At 42.5% G+C, this 19,322-nt stretch overlaps 1 protein-coding gene across 1 annotated transcript in view; it reads left to right on the top strand.

The window, feature by feature from the left end:
- Positions 1-18,838, top strand: part of INIP (INTS3 and NABP interacting protein) — a 65,962-nt gene extending 47,124 nt beyond the window's left edge. Inside the window, exons 3-4 of the mRNA XM_069238624.1 lie at positions 14,382-14,472; positions 18,570-18,838. Coding sequence (XP_069094725.1) covers positions 14,382-14,472; positions 18,570-18,665 — 187 coding nt within the window. The 3' untranslated portion in view covers positions 18,666-18,838. The remainder of the gene's footprint in view (positions 1-14,381; positions 14,473-18,569) is intronic.
- Positions 18,839-19,322: the final 484 nt, after the last annotated feature.

Below are 19,322 nucleotides of genomic sequence, written 5' to 3' on the forward strand. Positions count from 1 at the left end.
TACCATAAGTCAAGATAATCAGGATCAAGACGCTTGGGACCTATATGACACCCCAGTGCCGGACAATGATCCCGATTCATACCCCACAAAGCCGTCACCGCCAGAGGACAGTACCTCATACTCGCAACTGGTGGCTAGGGCTGCAGAATTCCACAATGTCCAACTGCATTCCGATCCTATAGAGGATGATTTTTTATTTAACACCCTCTCGGCTACACATAGCCAATATCAATGTCTCCCAATGCTACCAGGAATGTTACGGCACGCAAAACAAATTTTTGAAGAGCCCGTAAAATCAAGAGCCATCACCCCAAGGGTGGATAAGAAATACAAACCACCACCCACAGACCCAGTGTTTATTACTTCGCAGTTACCACCTGACTCCGTAGTAGTAGGGGCAGCTCGCAAGAGAGCAAATTCCCATACATCTGGCGACGCCCCACCTCCGGACAAAGAAAGCAGAAAATTTGATGCGGCAGGAAAAAGAGTAGCATCACAGGCAGCCAACCAGTGGCGCATCGCAAATTCTCAAGCGCTGCTGGCCAGATATGACCGCGCACACTGGGATGAGATGCAACTTCTCGTAGACCATCTTCCCCAGGAATACCAAAAAAGGGCGCAGCAAATAGTTGAAGAGGGACAAACGATCTCAAACAATCAAATCCGCTCTTCACTGGACGCAGCCGATACTGCAGCGAGAACAGTCAACACTGCTGTCACCATAAGGAGACACGCTTGGCTCCGCACTTCAGGCTTCAAACCTGAAATCCAGCAGGCTGTCCTTAATATGCCCTTCAACGAGAAACAACTTTTTGGCCCTGAAGTGGACACAGCCATTGAAAAACTTAAAAAGGACACAGACACGGCCAAAGCCATGGGCGCACTCTACTCCCCGCAGACCAGAGGCTCTTTTAGAAAAACTCCATTTAGAGGGGGGTTTCGTGGCCAACCCACAGACACCACCAGCCAACAAACAAGAACCACACCATATCAGGGTTCATTCCAAAGGGGAGGTTTCAGGGGATATAGAGGGGGTCAATTCCCAAGGAGTAGGGGAAGATTCCAGACTCCAAAAACACCTCCACCAAAACAGTGACTTTCAAGTCACACAACCCCTTCACTCAACACCAGTGGGGGGGGGAGACTAAGCCAATTCTACCAATCTTGGCAGCAGATTACAACAGACAATTGGGTATTAGCAATAATCCAACATGGCTATTGCATAGAATTCCACAAATTCCCACCAAACATCCCTCCAAAAACACGCAAAATGTCACCACAACATTTAGAACTTTTAGGACTAGAAGTTCAAGCACTACTGCAAAAGGATGCAATAGAGTTAGTACCAGTACAACAAAAAAACACAGGAGTTTACTCCCTGTACTTTCTAATTCCCAAAAAAGACAAAACATTAAGACCAATATTAGATCTCAGGACACTAAATACCTACATCATATCGGACCACTTTCACATGGTCACACTCCAAGACATCATCCCACTGCTCAAACAGCAAGATTACATGACCACATTAGACCTAAAAGATGCGTACTTTCATATACCGATACACCCTTCTCACAGAAAGTACCTAAGGTTCGTATTCAAAGGAATACATTACCAATTCAAAGTGTTGCCATTCGGAATAACAACTGCACCAAGAGTGTTCACAAAATGTCTAGCAGTAGTAGCAGCACATATCAGGAGACAACAGATACATGTGTTTCCTTACCTGGACGACTGGCTAATCAAAACCAACACAGTAAAAAAGTGCACAAACGACACCACATATGTCATACAAACCCTTCACAAACTGGGTTTCTCCATCAACTATACAAAATCACACCTCGAACCGTGTCAGACACAACAATATCTAGGAGCAACCATCAACACATCAAAGGGAATTGCCACTCCAAGTCCACAAACAGTGCAAGCATTCCACAAGGTAATAAGTGCTATGTTTCCAAACCAAAAGATACAAGCAAAATTTGTGCTAAAACGTCTAGGCATGATGTCATCATGCATAGCCATTGTCCCAAACGCAAGACTACACATGCGACCCTTACAACAGTGCCTAGCATCACAATGGTCACAGGCACAGGGTCAACTTCAAAATCTGGTGTTGGTAGACCGCCAAACATACCTCTCGCTTCTATGGTGGAACAGCAACAATTTAAACAAAGGGCGGACATTTCAGGACCCAGTGCCTCAATACGTTATAACAACAGATGCTTCCATGACAGGGTGGGGAGCACACCTCAATCACCACAGCATTCAAGGACAATGGGATGTACACCAAACAAAATTTCATATCAATTACCTAGAACTGTTAGCAGTATTTCTAGCGTTAAAAGCCTTTCAACCCATAATAACACACAAATACATTCTTGTCAAAACAGACAACATGACAACAATGTATTATTTAAACAAACAAGGAGGAACACACTCAACACAATTGTGCCTCCTAACACAAAAAATATGGCAGTGGGCGATTCACAACAACATTCGCCTAATAGCACAATTTATTCCAGGGATCCAAAACCAACTAGCAGACAACCTTTCGCGAGACCACCAACAAGTCCACGAATGGGAAATTCACCCCCAAGTTCTGAACAAGTACTTTCAAATTTGGGGAACACCCCAGATAGATTTGTTCGCAACAAAAGAAAACGCAAAATGCCAAAACTTCGCATCCAGGTACCCACACCGCGAATCACAAGGCAATGCTCTATGGATGAGTTGGTCAGGGATATTTGCATACGCTTGTCCCCCTCTCCCTCTCCTTCCATATCTAGTAAACAAGTTGAGTCAAAACCAACTCAAACTCATACTGATAGCACCCACATGGGCAAGACAACCTTGGTATACAACTCTACTAGACCTTTCATTAGTACCGCATGTCAAACTACCCAACAGACCAGATCTGTTAACACAACACAAACAACAGATCAGGCATCCAAACCCAGCATCATTGAATCTGGCAATTTGGCTCCTGAAATCCTAGAATTCGGACACTTAGACCTCACACAAGAATGCATGGAGGTCATAAAACAAGCTAGAAAAGCTTACACTAGACACTGCTATGCATCTAAGTGGAAAAGATTTGTTTGCTACTGCCATACCAATCAAATCCAACCATTGCATGCCTCTACAAAGGACATAGTGGGATACTTACTACATTTGCAAAAAGCGAATCTCGCTTTTTCATCTATAAAAATACACCTCGCAGCAATATCTGCTTACCTACAAACTACTCATTCATCGTCTCTATTTAGAATACCAGTTATTAAACCATTCATGGAAGGGCTAAAAAGAATTATACCACCAAGAACACCACCAGTTCCTTCATGGAACCTTAACATCGTCTTAACAAGACTCATGGGTCCACCTTTCGAACCCATGCATTCCTGTGAAATGCAATATCTAACCTGGAAAGTCGCATTTCTCATTGCAATCACATCCCTCAGAAGAGTAAGTGAAATACAGGCATTTACCATACAAGAACCTTTTATTCAAATACACAAAAATAAAATAGTTCTAAGAACAAATCCAAAATTTCTACCAAAAGTAATCTCACCATTCCATTTAAATCAAACCGTAGAATTGCCAGTGTTCTTCCCACAACCAGATTCCGTGGCTGAAAGGGCACTACATACATTAGACATCAAAAGAGCACTAATGTACTACATTGACAGAACAAAGCTAATCAGGAAAACAAAACAACTGTTCATAGCTTTTCAAAAACCACACATAGGAAATCCAATCTCTAAACAAGGCATTGCTAGATGGATAGTCAGATGTATTCAAACATGCTATCTTAAAGCCAAAAGAGAATTGCCTATTACACCAAAGGCACACTCAACCAGAAAGAAAGGGGCTACAATGGCCTTTCTAGGAAACATTCCTATGAGCGAAATATGTAAGGCTGCAACCTGGTCTACGCCTCATACATTTACTAAACACTACTGTGTAGACGTACTAAATGCACAACAAGCTACAGTGGGCCAAGCTGTACTAAGAACATTATTCCAAACTACTTCAACTCCTACAGGCTAAACCACCGCTTTTAGGGGAGGTAACTGCTTTATAGTCTATGCAAAACATGTGTATCTGCAGCAACATATGCCATCGAACTGAAAATGTCACTTACCCAGTGTACATCTGTTCGTGGCATTAGTCGCTGCAGATTCACATGTGCCCTCCCGCCTCCCCGGGAAGCCTGTAGCCGTTTAGAAGTAGATCTTAAATCTTAAACATTTGTACATTTGTAAATAATTATTATAAACTTTTTATGTACATACGTATTCACTCCATTGCATGGGCACTATTTATAGCAAACAACTCCATCCTCACCCTCTGCGGGGAAAACAATCTAAGATGGAGTCGACGCCCATGCGCAATGGAGCCGAAGAGGGAGGAGTCCTTCGGTCCCGTGACCAAAAAAGACTTCTTCGAAGAAAAACAACTTGTAATACTCCGAGCCCAACACCAGGCAGCGGACTGTGCAAAACATGTGAATCTGCAGCGACTAATGCCACGAACAGATGTACACTGGGTAAGTGACATTTTCATTATGTATGTATCCCAAGCACTTCTGTGACAGTTGGAAAATGTGTGGTACAACTGAAATGTAATTGATGCAATGCCAATAAAATAAGTGTTAAAAAAAAATCAATATGTTCCACCATGCATACAGCTAAATCTTGCATGTTTACATTGCATGTACATCTCTTGCATGGGGGAGGGTGTTAACAAAGTCAAAAACCTGCTTCCAAGTCGGAGTTTCCCAAAAGTATGTGTGAAATGATAAGCTGTGTGTCTTTGTTTCCTTCCATTGCATTGTATTGGTATCTAGGAGTTAAGCTCCAGATGGGTTCCAGTCAGGATGATACTTGAACAGAAGATGGGCTGGTGGTGCTTTTAAACCAGCCCTTTGTTTTTCCTGGCTGGAAATGAAAATAAGAAAGCCCCCTTGCTGCCTGCGGGTTGCTGCAGTAAACGGAATGCAGGCAACATACGGGCACGCAGAATTGTGTCCCGGTGTCGGGGAATGACACAAGGAAAAACTCAGCATGATTCCCTGGTTTGGCTTGATCTCAGATGTAGCCTAGACATAAGTGTCAGATCTGAGATCTACTGCAACCTTCCACACTCCCACCCGCCACCACTCCCTCCACCCCCCTTTTACTTTCCAGCACCGGTTCCAGGCAACCACTCCTTTCCAGTATAATTTTTTCCTTAATTTATGTGAAGTGCTACTAACGTGAGTAGTTCGGTTAATGTTCTAGCTTGCAATCTAACACCAAACATTGGAAGGTGACCTCCCAATCTGTGATAAAATATGATCGCAGGCCCTTATCCATTCAATTGGTGTGCCATCACCTCCCGTCTGTATACAAAAAAAATGCTTAATGGATTGCTTGAATTAATAACAGCCACTGGTAATTACTCGGGCCACATCCCAATCCATTGTTCTTTTGCACACCATGCCACATCAGTTTGGACCTAGCTATATGTAAATTAGTCTTGACCCTGCTCCAGTGGGAACAGTCCAGCCCAAACTGCCAAGCCAGGCTCTCCCTGAGCTGGAAATCTAGCAACCCAGGACTGGTTACACCCTACTTAAGGCTCATCAGTGAGATAAAGCATAGTTCCAATGACAGTGTGCACAGGGCCCATGTCTGGGCATTCCTGTACCACTTAGGATGACACATTAAAGTATACAAAAAAGTGATGGATGGGATGCTTGAAATAATCTCAGCCACTGGTAGTTCCTCAGGCCATATCCTAATTCATATTTATTTTGCACCTTGCATGCTACCTTAGTTTGGATCTAACTATATTCAAATCAGTTTTGACTCTTCTCCAGTGGAAACAGTTCAGCCCGAACTATCTCCTCCCTGCCACAAACCTCTAGAGGTTTACAGTGAGAATCCCTGACAAAGTCATGATAAAGGTGATGGTGCTAAATGTTGACACTTAAAAAGCTGCAGTCAGTTCCGTTCAGTTCATAAGCTTTATTCCGCTATACCAATGGCAAGCCATAAAAGCACATAAAAAATAAAATACAATTAAAAAAAAAAAAAGGACAATAAATCAATAAGACTCATAAATATTTAAGGTCATGACATAAATAACTTATCGAGCCACATTCTGTCACCATTTACAAAAAATACAATAGAAACTGTAAACACATTTTTAAAGTGCAATAAGGCTTTTCCTAACGTGAATTGCTTTTAAAATATAATTTGCCACCCTATAGCACACATTCGGAGAGTATAAAGCTAACAAGAATTAATTGCGTTCTGGTAAGTTCTTATATTGAATTCAATAAAAGCAGTTTGAGGTAGAAGATTCTAAGATGTTCATAGAATTTACAGAATAAGACAAAATTCAATGTGCATTGTTTACTAACTGCATCACAAGGGCATCTAACAGACTCTTGTGGGCAATGCCTAGTTTGAGGAAATGCTACTAGGTGGTGCGCAATGCCCAATCTTAGTCTAGTTAAAACAAACCGGTGCTGCATGTTGGCGACTATGGAGAGATAGCTGAACCTACTTGCATCTAATGAGTAAGACCGGTAGATGCCGACAGTGGTTTTAGTGGATTCAATTAGCTTCCTATTGTCCGCCTTGTATTGCATAAAAGTGTCCTTTATACATTTCCTAGATAGTGACAGCACGTTCTCTGGTTTAGGTTTTATAGATCTGTTAACAGATTTAAAAGAGGAGTCAATAAAAGCCTGCCACGGTATACACATGGCATTATCACATTTCATGCATCCTAATATGAGATCTTTTGTAAAACCAGTGGCTTCCTTAGACCATATGCTGTGCCATAAGAGCAGAGGCCTCACCTGTAGCACATCTTCCAAATATTGTATGCCCATTTCTTGATGTGTGATCCTGTTAGAGGCTGAGGTGGGTAAACATAGCATGCGTTTTAGAAAACAGTTCTCCTCTATTTGTAGAAGAGTGCTCTTATTGTAACCCCACATGCCTGCACCATATGCTACCGTAGATAAAACTCTGGCCCTGTAAATGTTCATCATAATGCTTATGGGGCATCTCCATATTTTACTAGCAAATCTGAATATAGCACCTGAATTTCTCCTTAGTTTGTTCCTGCCTGAATAAACCAGCTGGTCCCACTGCCTGTTACTAGAGAACAATACCCCCAGATAATTAAAGCAATTGACAGTACTGATTTCCATGTTCTCAATGTAAAAACTTCTGCATTTCCTTACTTTCTTGCCACAAGCCATAGTAAATGTTTTGGATTTGTTAATTATCATACCCCTTGATGTTCAGATCCGCACATTGGCTTCTGGAGCCCCAAGGGTGTTATCGAGATCAGGAAAACGTCATCTGCATAGAGTAAGGCAGGCACAGGGTGTCCGGCCAAAGACGGGTGATCAGCCTGTAGTCCCTGCAAATGCTTGTCTACCCCATTAATAAATAGGGAGAATAATAACTGGGCAAGGACGCAACCTTGGCAAATACCTCACCCTATCTTGAAAGAGGTGGTGCATTTCCTAGTTGGCCGAAATGAACTTTGCATGTCAAATCTCTATGTAGGAGAGCCACAAAATTGACGATATACCTTGGGGCGCCCATCTCTAATAATGTAGGCCATAGGAGTGCATGTTCCACAAGATCGAAAGCGCTACTGAGGTCTGCAAAACATGAATATAAGGCACCTTTCTTAGCCTTGGTGTGCTTCCCTATAATTAGGTCTAGGTTAACAAATTGCTGTATGGTACCTAATCCTTTCCTAAAACCAAACTGTACTGGGGATAGGATGTTGTTTTCCAAAACCCAATGGTTTAATCTTTCCAGAAAGATTCTACTAAATGCTTTCAGAGAAGAATCCAACAATGATATGGGTCGATAATTTTTAGGGTCAGCCTTATCTCCCTTCTTATATATTGGTATAATAATAGAGGTGTACCAGGACAATGGTATGTCACCAGATATGGCCAAATTGAATAGTCAGAATTGGTACCCAAAAATTGGTATTATGTTTAAAAACATCCACTGGTGCCCCATCAGGTCCTGGGGCCTTACCTTCAGTGCTAGCTAGAATGGCAGAATAAACCTTATCCATAGTAATCTGTGGATAATTGGCTTGCCCCAGCTCAATCTGCCCGATTAGATCTGCCGACCAGTCACTTCCTTAAAGACCTCTGAGTAGTGGGCCATCCATGTTGCACAGTCTACACTGGAACCCAAATTTGATGGCACCCATTTTGATGGGAGGGGGCATTAATTGTTTCACAAAACAATTTAACGTTGTTGGTATCTGTTGGCAGGGCTAGTTTAGACCATGCCTCTTCCCTTAGTTCTTTTTTTCCTTTGTTCCTGTGCCTTCTTGTATTCTACTCGGAGTGACTTAATTACTATTGAGTCTCTAGGAGTTGTCTGCAGAGCTAATTTAAGATTCCCCCTGGCTTTTGTACAGGCATGGTTGAACCACCCCTTATTATACATAGGCCGTCTGCGTTGTGGGTTATGGGTCAGGAGCCCCAGTATACAAGCTGCAATTACACTAAAACATCTTAGTAGCCTAGGTGCTTCGGTATCCTCTTGTAAGCAGTAACCAATTTCTTGCGGGCAGCCACGTATGACATTCCTCAGAAATTCAACAGGCTTGATATCTTCCCATTTCCGTCTCACACCAGTGGTTCTATGTGCTTCCACCTGATTGGGGGTGGTATAAAACACATCCCTTCGCCCCCAAAAAAGGGTTGAAAGAATGATCGATCATGATCGCTGAGCTCCGTATAGCGTGTTACAGCCATTTAGAGCAAAGGATGATAAAATAATATGGTCTATGACCGAGGATAAGTTGGGGCCCCTATGAGTTGGAATTATCTCACCGTTATCTCAATGCTTACGTTCCATAAGCGTTAAATCAAATGTAGACAGCATCAAATTAAGGGCCTCTCAATACTCATTGTGGTAAAAATGGTCAAACCCTGTCCCATCAGGGGTGGTGAGCCCACAGGACCCTGAGGGGGTGCAGGGACAAGGCTGGATATTAAAGACCCCAGCTCAGAAAATAATGGGATTAGGGCTGTTAAGTCGTAAAAAACGTATTTAAACTTTGTTCCAGGGTATGGGCGACCCTACGAGTGGCATCAAAAATGTTGTTATAGTAATTAATTATGCCCACATCCGCCATATTCTTATACTTAAGCCATATCAATTGGAAGTGTGAGTTCTCCATATAAGATTTATTTTAACCACTACGGGAGTTTATTACAAACCAGCACCGGGAGGCCCTTTCCCCCTGATCCTCCCAGATTGTGATGGTGTAGCTGACAGGGGTGTGAGGTAAAACCATGTACATAGACAGGTGAAGCACACCAAGTTTCTTGGATGCAAAGCACATCAAGCTTGCTAATTATTGAACCCCCCTCATCAGTCTCAGTTTTACCACTTAGGCCCTGCACATTCCATGTTGCAAAGTAGTGGCGCCCATTAGTGTTCTCGACAAGCACCTGCATCTGTGGTTCTTCCTAACCGTGGGTGGCTGCCTTTGGTACTACTTCGGTCGGTTCCCCATTGTAAATAGAATCCCCAGCAACCATACCATCTGTTCCCTGGTGGCTATGAATAACTTATTGGGGCTCGTGACCATCTTCGTTTGGCTGTTCCCTCTGACCTTATCCTTTCACTGTCTACAGGCCCCTTGTGTAGCAGTCAGTCAATATCTGTCAATGAACTTAATGCCTGGTATTTATTACTTCGTGATAACGGGGAGGTAGAATGTAAATTATCTGGATGTGCGGGGTCAGGGTGTGTTGTCGTAAACCATGGCTGCATATGGGGGAAGTGTTTGTGTCCTGGCCGACCAGTTTGCAAATGTCTATAGAATACACCTAGCAGGAGCAATTCTGGGGTGTTTCTAGGTTTGGGGCGAAAAGAGGCCCTGGACAGGATATCCCTCACCAGCCAAGGATTTCTAAAATTGATAATTATGCAGTCACCCCGACGGTCTTTCCCTAACAGGCCCACCCACCCTGCTGTCCGAGTTAGTATTATATGGTGGGCATAGTCCATTGAAAATAGATTGTTCTGCACTAGCCAGTGCATGACCTTGTTCTTGAGGTCCCCCTGTTACTCACTCTGATCAGGCTGTAGAGGGGGTACATTGGCCATAATAATAACATAAGGGCTCTGGGGGCAGATAGATGGTAGGCAGTTCTTCTCTCAGAAGTGGGGGGACAGGCCCGCTCTTCTGGGGGTTCAAGGGAAATTGCTCAGATGCTTCAGGATTTTGTATAGGTCGTAAGCCATCTGAAACGAGACCAGGTGGTCTCTTCTTTCAGGCTATATGCCACCCAGTAGGTTGATCTATATTTTGGGCCTCCCTTACTTTCCTGGGATGGTCTATATTTTGGGCCTCTTTCTTGCTCTTGTGTAAGGGCCCTAGATTCAGTGCAGTTCCTGGCAGTGTGTGTACCCTGTGATATGTGTATGACCTGACTCACTAGGAGTAGTATTTTGTGCACAGGGTTCTGGTGTTTGGGATACGTCACTGGCAGAGGGTTTTGGCAAATTTCTAATATTTTTTTTCACCTCCCCCCTCCAATTTGACCAATTTTGCATTAATAGGTTTAAGCGAGTTATCAAGAATGGATGTGAAATCATTCCAATCTGTAGATACCATATTTTCAAACATGGGGGGGGGGGGGAAGGGTGAAGGTTACCATTAGCCCCCCTTCTGCATTGTTTTTTCCTTGTTGTGATGGGTGACTGGCTTACTAGTGTAAGGTTTATGCTGGGTGGAGTTCTAGGCTCTATCTGGGCGTCCCCATTCCACATGACCACTGTATCAGTTGTGGGATGAATATCTGGTACATATTCAGGGGGTATGGGGGTTCCCTCTAATCCTTCTCCCAATCCTGCTGCCCGCAGGGATAAACGCCTTTCGGCGAGGTCAATTTCCTTTGAAATGACCCCTACCGCTCTAACTAAAAAGGAATTGATCGTGGTACGGCATGGTTGCATATTTACCTTCTGTCCCCCCACCTTCCTCTTGGCCATAATTAGGATTTTAGAGTTACCACCTTCTTAAGTAGGCACTTCAATCGGGGGTGGGGGCGGGGGGAGAATTGCCCAATAGCCTGGGTCTATGAGGCCAGATCTCCCCAAGTTGTAGGCTTATACTCGCCACATTTCCAGCTATATTAATGGGAAGTTTTCAGAAAGCCAAAGGAGTATAATGCATAGAAGGAGAAAAAGTACAAAAAAACAAGAGGGTAGGCCTGGCCCAGACCAGCCTCCGTTGGCCTGCTCTTTTTCCCTCTCTTGGCCCGGGCACGTGCCCGGGCGCGTCCAATGCAGCAGAAGCTTGAGTCTCAATTAAGGCGCCTTGGGCGTGTCGGAGCGTTGTGGGAGGCCTCCTCCCTCTGGTCTCCTGGGAGGTGTGGTTTAGCCCAACCTCCCACCCCCGTGTCAATGAGCAGAGCCGCAGTCATATAACAAAGTTGTAAATTGGGTCTGAGTGGTGGTCTAATCGAAATAGGGGTGTGTGGCACATAGAGAGTAGTAAGTTATGGTCTTGATTTAACTGAGAGACCACAGTGGATAGATGGAAATACCCAGAAAGTAGACTACTTTTTGCAGGAGTTGATTTTAACTCTTCTTTGGTTGCTTTACCTGAACCATAAAACATTAGGCACGTGTTTCTTTATAAGAAACAATTTATGGTTTATATCTGTTTATTATTATTTCGTGGTATGAAAGAACATCAGCCACATAACATAAGCATTGATGGACATAAACATAGAAATGTAACATCCTTAAACATTCAAAGCACTATAAAATCCCACCCCCTTGGTGGGCGTTCAGGCGTAATCACAGAAGTAGGATGAGCCGATGGTAAGTGTGTTAAATTCTAAGAGGCAAGTCTGTCTATGGGCGTTCTAAATGTTGCAACAATTGTAGATTTCGAGGACTTGTCATAGAGTACTCCTTAGGACACCGGTGTCAGGATGAGTTTTTTTTATTCCCTAGACCCACTCCCCGACCCAAGCCCACTCTTCTAATGGGAGCTCAAGCAAAATACTGAAGGAGGGGGAGTTGTCAGTGAGTGTTACATTCTATAAGGTTGGACACGCTATGAGCATTCCAAAAGTCTCAGCAACTTTAGGTATCTACGGCATGTCAGTTCTCTGAATTCGTTGGATAGTATCTTAATAAATGTGCTCCAGAGGTCGATCTAGAATTCTCATTGGGACGGCAATGTCAGGGAGAGTTTCTCCATTCCCAAGATATACCAGAGCCTATGAAGCCATTTGCGATGGGTGGGTAGCATAGAGGTACCCCAGGGTGCAAGTATTGTTTGGTGAGCACCCCCAGGCCTATCTGGCGAACCCCTCCCCCCTCCCACTCCCACATGTGATTTGAGTGGAAATTGTAAGTGGGTTGGAGAGGCCAAATATAGTATACACCAGGAACTTAGGTAGCTGGTTGTTGAGGTGAATGTCTGTGTCCTGTAGGACCTGACTCCAGAACTGAGAGATCCCAGGGCATTCCCATGTAATATGGAGCAGTATACCATGTTCCCTACGCAATCTCCAACATTCAGCTGATCGAGTGTGATAGCATTGTTGAAGTCGTGGTGGTGTTTGATAACAATACGTAGTGATTTTGACTGCTGTTTCTTATAAGAAACAATTTAAATAAAAAGATGGTTAAAGAAATAAATAATTTGGAACTCAGAAATTAACAAATACACATATAATTTGATAAGTTAGAAGACGTGGAAAACTCACCCGATTTGAATTGATGGGGGTGACATGCAAACAAAAGCCTGTAGGACATGAGAAAACTTTTGAATTTGAAATCTTACCAGTTAAATCTTACTGATATTGTTGGGCCATGTCATGCCAACCAGCACATGGTGTAAAGTAAGTTGAGGTGATTGGTCCGGGCTTCTACATCCTGACTTCAAACAACTTTTGCAGGTAATTTCTGTAATTGCACCACCTACATCTCAAAATTGCAGTAAGGTTCCGGGACCACAGCTATTTTTTGTAGGAGCCCTTGGTCAACTCCAGACATCTGGTTTAAAAAGAGCTGAGCATAGGAAAGAGTTTCCATTCGAAGATGCCTTTGGCATGACATATTTTGCAAAATTGACCTTTCAGTCAGACACTTCTAATTTATTTGCTAAGATTCTGGAGTTTTCATCTTGACAGTTGGATCTGCAGGATGCCAGACTATTCAGAGCTGTATATGCACAGCCTCTGGTTTTCGGAGCTCCTACTGGACATAATTGTGAAGTTCAGAAAAGCTTAGAGCGTGACCCTACCGGTGTACATTGGAGTCGCATATTTTATGTAAGGATGCTCCTGGGCCTCTTCCATAGTCATCCAGAGCCTATAAGGATTTTTCTCTTGCCACTCACAAAATGTTTTTGAAAATCTATGTTTGAAGCTAAGCTAACGTTCGTTCTATAGTAGTTCTTGTTGCTGTTTTTTCTCTCATGTATGTCTGTCCTCTCAACCTGTTGTAGACGTCTCCAAAACCAGGCCAAGTCGCCATTGCTTTCTCAGTAGTAAATCTGTTAAATAGGACTGTTACCAACGAGTCACCAAATTACTCTGGATCAGGGATTTTTTTAGATTCCCCATACTTCAAACTCAAGCTTAAAAAAGAGCGTGAATACTACACTTATTCTTGCATTCGGCGTTTATGTAGCCTAACCCTGCCATAGTTCCCTACCCTCAGTGCACCTTAGTACTAGGCCATCTTCCGCCGAACAATCAATCAATCAAAAAACTGCAGAAGAGACGGAGGTGGTCAAGTGGGAGCCAGTTAGTGGCCACCCGACGAAAGCTGCTCATAATTTCCTTTGAATGTGTTATTGATTGTAATATGGCAGGTTGGAGGAAACACTTCTAGGTTTTGGGGCATGGAGAGTTGCTGGATAACAAATGCGGTGCTGGGAGTCAGATGAGGAGTCTCCATTTTCCTTTAAGATGTAGTAAGCGTTAAGAGTTTGAGCTCAGATACTTATGGCTGTTCAGAAGGATCAGCAGCAGACAGTCATGGAGGACATAGAAAGATATCGAAATGCACAGTTGCAAATCCAAAGCTTGTCTGTTTTTTTAATTTTATTTAAAAGACCTTTCTGCTTTGGCAAATAACTGCTTTCTACAATAATCTGGGCAAAAGGTCAGTTGACATTCGTTAAGCAGGTGTTGGTGTTCTAGGGCAGATTGCCTCTCGGCATATTAGTCCTAGATTAAATGTCTGTCATGTGTATCTCACTGCCTACTTTCGCATCCACAAGTTAACACCCTTCTGTAGGTGGTGATCCTTTCCAACCATTTTAGGTGGCTAAGTCTAAACTCTTATTTTCTGTTTCAGCATTGCCCTCTCTCGGTCCAGTCTGAATAAAGATTTCCGGGACCATGCGGAACAGCAGCATATAGCAGCACAACAGAAAGCTGCTCTGCAGGTAAGCCATTGCATCTAAAAACAAAAAATAAAATCAATACAACATTTGTGAAACGAATGTTTTGGCTACCATATGTATATTTCTGTTCTTTTCCTTCTGATAATGCTTCGGAAATTGGAATTGCCACAATTAACTTTACATTTGTATTTTTCTAGTTCTTCTGTCATTCCCATAAAAAGTTAGACCATGATCACAAGGAAAATTGCTGCTCATGAAACCTAGTGGGCCCTGATGCTCAAGGTGGTCACTACCTTGCCGGATTGTATAATATTAACAGTATTTATATTGGAGTTGCAAATCGAGACTTATTTTCCTCAACACTGTTAATTCTAACTTTCTAATTCGGTACATAACAGCAGTAAAGACATTGCAGTTTACTGCATGTTAGATTAAAATTGCTATTTATTGCCTGTACTTAGGAAGTTTTCATGGTCTGAGATGCAAACCGACTTTGGCAAAACTTCATGATGGCCCTTGCCACTCTTTTTCCCTGGTAACCTCACCACAACTCATCAGGAAATTGGTGTAAAAAATGACGGTGCCCTGAAATCTTGGGCAATCAAATTGCAAGACATCTGGGACATGGCAGTTCCCATTAATTATACCTACCTCGTAAGACCGAGTATTAAAGCACAGGCTTTGCTGCGCCCTGTTTTCTCTTAAGGACCATGGAGAGCATACCACACAATTGTCCACTTTGTCATATGTTATCCGTAAGGTGCTCCACCATCTCGCAGTCCTCGGGGGACCATAGTTACATGGCTTTGCTATAAAAGCATGATTTCAACTTGTAAAGATCAGCCACCAGAGGGGCTAAATAAAGTCTTGTCCGGGGCAAGTTCACCGTTGTCTGTCTAATATGCAATTTCAGCTTGGGATGGCATTTTCTGACAGGTGCGATATTTCCCAAATTGTGATGAGTCCTTCGACTTGCCTGTAAATTTCATCTAGAAGCTGCGAGTACCCTGGTGTAAGCTAATCCTACATCTTATCGTCATACCAAAGATCTGTAAAATAAAAAGTTTTGTGGCCTCAGTTATCCTATGTCAATAATATGAAACGGGCAGGCACTATCTGGTTAAAATAAAACGAGCAGCCATTCAATATGGTCTGTGAGGAAGTGGATCTGCTGGTAGTAGATTGCACCTTTTCAGTGTCGAAAAAGAAGATGGCACTCGGTGTCCGCATTTCTGCTGGTTAACAGCAGAATTATGGAACAAGGCAATCGCGTTCAGCATCTTTCTACTAGTCTTTCCCTTTGCATTAAGCAAACGCCAGAAGAGACCGTCTAATCGGGTTTCTGCATCCTGATTCGGCGCTTCACTTCAGATTCGTTATCTTGTGGCCAGGGGCATATTCTAGTCAACACATCTGCATATTTACTGTTTGTCATGCCAGTGAAAATAATGTGGTCAATAAAAAATGTTATTTGCAACAAATGTAATAAAACTACAAAAACACATGTATATCTACAGGGCAAGAGTCAATTTCCTCGGTATTATCTTGGTATGCAGAACAACTTCAGAATTCCCCGTTACTCACCTTACAGCAGAATACTGATTCCCATACTCGCAAGACCTTCCTAATTAGGTCTTATCTCTCTGTTTGGACTATAACCAGACTACAATGGTTGTGTTTACATGACGTTTGTTAATACATTTGTATATGAAAACGATTGCGGTATATAGGATATATGCAGCTACACCGAGAGTTATAGTCTATTTGTTGCCATTATTAAGAGAGGATGGGGCCTGATGCCCCACTCAAATTGGTACCTTTCATGAGTCATGATACCAGTATTCAGAAGCGCCTTTAAATAGCATACTATATCGCACTAATTGTCCCATTTTTATTAGCTTTCTCTCTTGCCCTTTACCATTTTTCCTCCTCTCTTAGTCTTTAACTTTGTGAGGTTTTTTTTCTTGCGCCTTTCCCTTTTTCTCTTTCTCTCCTGCTCTGTCTGTCTCGTTCGGACTGCAAGAAGTTTTCAGATGCTCGCAGTATGCCACTAAAATCGTTGCCTAAGGTTTATTTAGGTATGTCCTAGAAATAGCTTTAGCTGTCTCACCAGCCTCTTGGAATCAAATAAGTTCCTAAATAAAAATAAATGCAAGTCTGTCTGTAACGGTGCAAACTTAATGTCAGATTTTATGTGGGCGCCGACTTGCATGAGCTGTGATGCTGCAGTTGTGGTCATGTAGGTGGAGTACAGGACTTCCTGGGAAGCTGCTGGATTCACCTTGGTATGATGGGGAGTAAGATATAAGTTCTACTTGCATCTTTAGCCTGACGTTCGGTTTTTGCGGCTTATTTGTTCCCCCTGCACCAGCCAGACACTCACTCTAATCCTCCTTGTTACCCCCCATCATTTGCCTCCAACTCTTGGCTGCTCCGAAGCAGCAATCGGTAAGATTCTCTAGCCCCCAAACGCCCACAAAGACCTTTTCCACTGCCTCGTGACCAGCCTCTACTATCGTGAGGATACAGCTTTGCATAAAAGTCCAGTAGTCTTTGAGATGCCCAGGGAGGGCTGTCTTTTTAATGAACCATCTCTAAAAAATGTTACCACCATCCAGCATGTCTGCCCCTATGACTGTAGTTCTGTGGTACCGCTCAGCTCTACACTAAAATTGGACTCATCCGCACCCCTGTTTTGTGAAAATGTTACCTAAGCTGGACTTACACTCTTGTATTGATTCTCTGGGGAATTCCGAAAATTAAATGCCTCTGAATTTTTGTGAAATGTTTTACAAGGTTTCAGGCAAACTCCTAATTAGTTTACTTGTGAAGTTCATTTGTAGAATTCGAAAAAGCGTGCGTAAAAAAATGTAATATCTAATTTGTATTATTGGTAGTTGATTATTCTGTGTGGCAATCAATTGCCTCTTTAAAAAATATCCTACTATTTTTATTTGAGTTGAGAAAGCTTTGTGAGTATTTATGTTGTACCCTCGGAACTATGCATTTGGGGCTTGAATAAAACAGCTGTTGCAATTCATATTGTTATGTAATTGTGCTATCTCTGCTTTCAGGTTTTCTCTTTCACACTCAATAACTATCTTCTGTTCCCAAAGAGGCTAAACACGAACAGTCGCCTGTACAAAAACCAGTAGCCTGCGTCCACACAGTCCTGAAAAAAGCAGATTTTTTTTTTAACTCTGTGTTGTGTTATGGCTTTTAAATTAGTAAATGAAACGGGTAAACCATGTGTTTTGAGTAGGAATCCTCTTGTTCCCATAGTCTTGACAAGAGTTCATCTTCCCAAAATGTATTTACTTATTTTATTTAGAACTTGGATTAGACTTTATAAGGCAGAAAGTTTGGCTGGATTGATTTCAGACTTGGGGCCTCATTACAAGGCTGGCGGTCTTGAGACCACCAGCCTTGTGGTGGCAGGTGAACTCCTGCACTCCTGGCAGTCCGACTGCTGCATTACAACCCTGGCGGTTGGACTGCTGTCCCCGCCAGGAACACCATCCCTGACGGGGCAGTCAAACTTGTGGTCAGCCGCAGCGGTTCTGAGTTCAGCAACACCGTACTGATTACAAGTCTCCTTTCCCCCAGCCTTTTCAGGGTGGTGTAATTGCCAGGATAAAAGGCTGGCAGAAAGGAAGTGCTGGTGGCAGCGGGGGGGAGGGGCTCTACACTGCCCACAACCATGTCGTGGGAAGTACTGGGGCCCCCTGCCCAGCACCCTCGAAATGCACATTGTCTGCAAAGTGCACATTCGGAGAGTGCTGTTGTGCTATGGTATTGTGACCAATACCCTGGCACTGTTCTGGCTGACTGGTAAGATCATCGTAATTTGACTGGGGGAATGAGGCCGCCTGGTTGACGGCGGTCTCATCCCCGCAAGTTTGACTGCCAAACTTGTAATCAGGCCCCTAATTATTTTGCTTTTATGTACATATTTTTCTCGCACTTGAGCAGCTTTTAATCTATTTGTTTTCTTGCCATATTTACATCCGTCGTTAAATGTATTTTTTTATTTGCTTGCAGTTAACTCTCAAAGAACAATTTTTATATTTTAAATCGTATAATAATCACTTTATTGGTGCCTTGGACATATTTAACTGGATGCTTTTCTGTTTTTTCAGCATGCCCATGCACATTCGTCAGGCTATTTCATCACACAAGACTCCTCCTTTGGAAATCTCATTTTGCCAGTATTACCACGTCTTGACCCGGATTAAATGGATGTACTTGTCCTGTCAATTTTTTGTCACTTTTCAAAGCTGCTGTCATAAACTATTATATGATAACTCTGTAGTGATAAGCTTTAACTTTACATGTTTTTTTTAACTGTTAAATACTTTTTTACATTTCTTTTACAAAAAAAACATAAAGCATATTTGCTAAAATCGAAGTGTCTCTTCATTCTTTGCATCTAGTTCAAACGTGCAATTGAGTGGATACAGATAAATGCAAATAAACCATAAGGTTAATAGTGCAAGCAGAGGAAATGTGAGAAAATTGTATTTAATTGCTGTTTTCTAAAAATGTTTCCCAAGCTTAGGGAGCAAATATCCACTGCTTTGACATTATTTTTGTTTTGGGATGAAGTATGCAGTAATTCTATAGATTTAATTGTATCTACAGCTGCAGTGTGTCTTTGAACTGAGGCACGTTTTAGTACTTTTACCCATTTTTTTTAATGAAACATATTTATTTTTATATATATATATATATTTATTTTTTATTTTTATTTAAATGTGAAACGTGTGTGTATGTATGTGTATATATATGTTCGATGGCATGTGTAGCTGCAAATACACATGCTTTGCACATCCCGCCATCTAGTGTTGGGCTCTGAGTGTTACTAGTTGTTTTTCTTCGAAGAAGTCTTTTTG

This window comes from Pleurodeles waltl, chromosome 1_2 (assembly GCF_031143425.1).
Source record: "Pleurodeles waltl isolate 20211129_DDA chromosome 1_2, aPleWal1.hap1.20221129, whole genome shotgun sequence".
In the NCBI taxonomy this organism is placed as follows: domain Eukaryota; kingdom Metazoa; phylum Chordata; class Amphibia; order Caudata; family Salamandridae; genus Pleurodeles; species Pleurodeles waltl.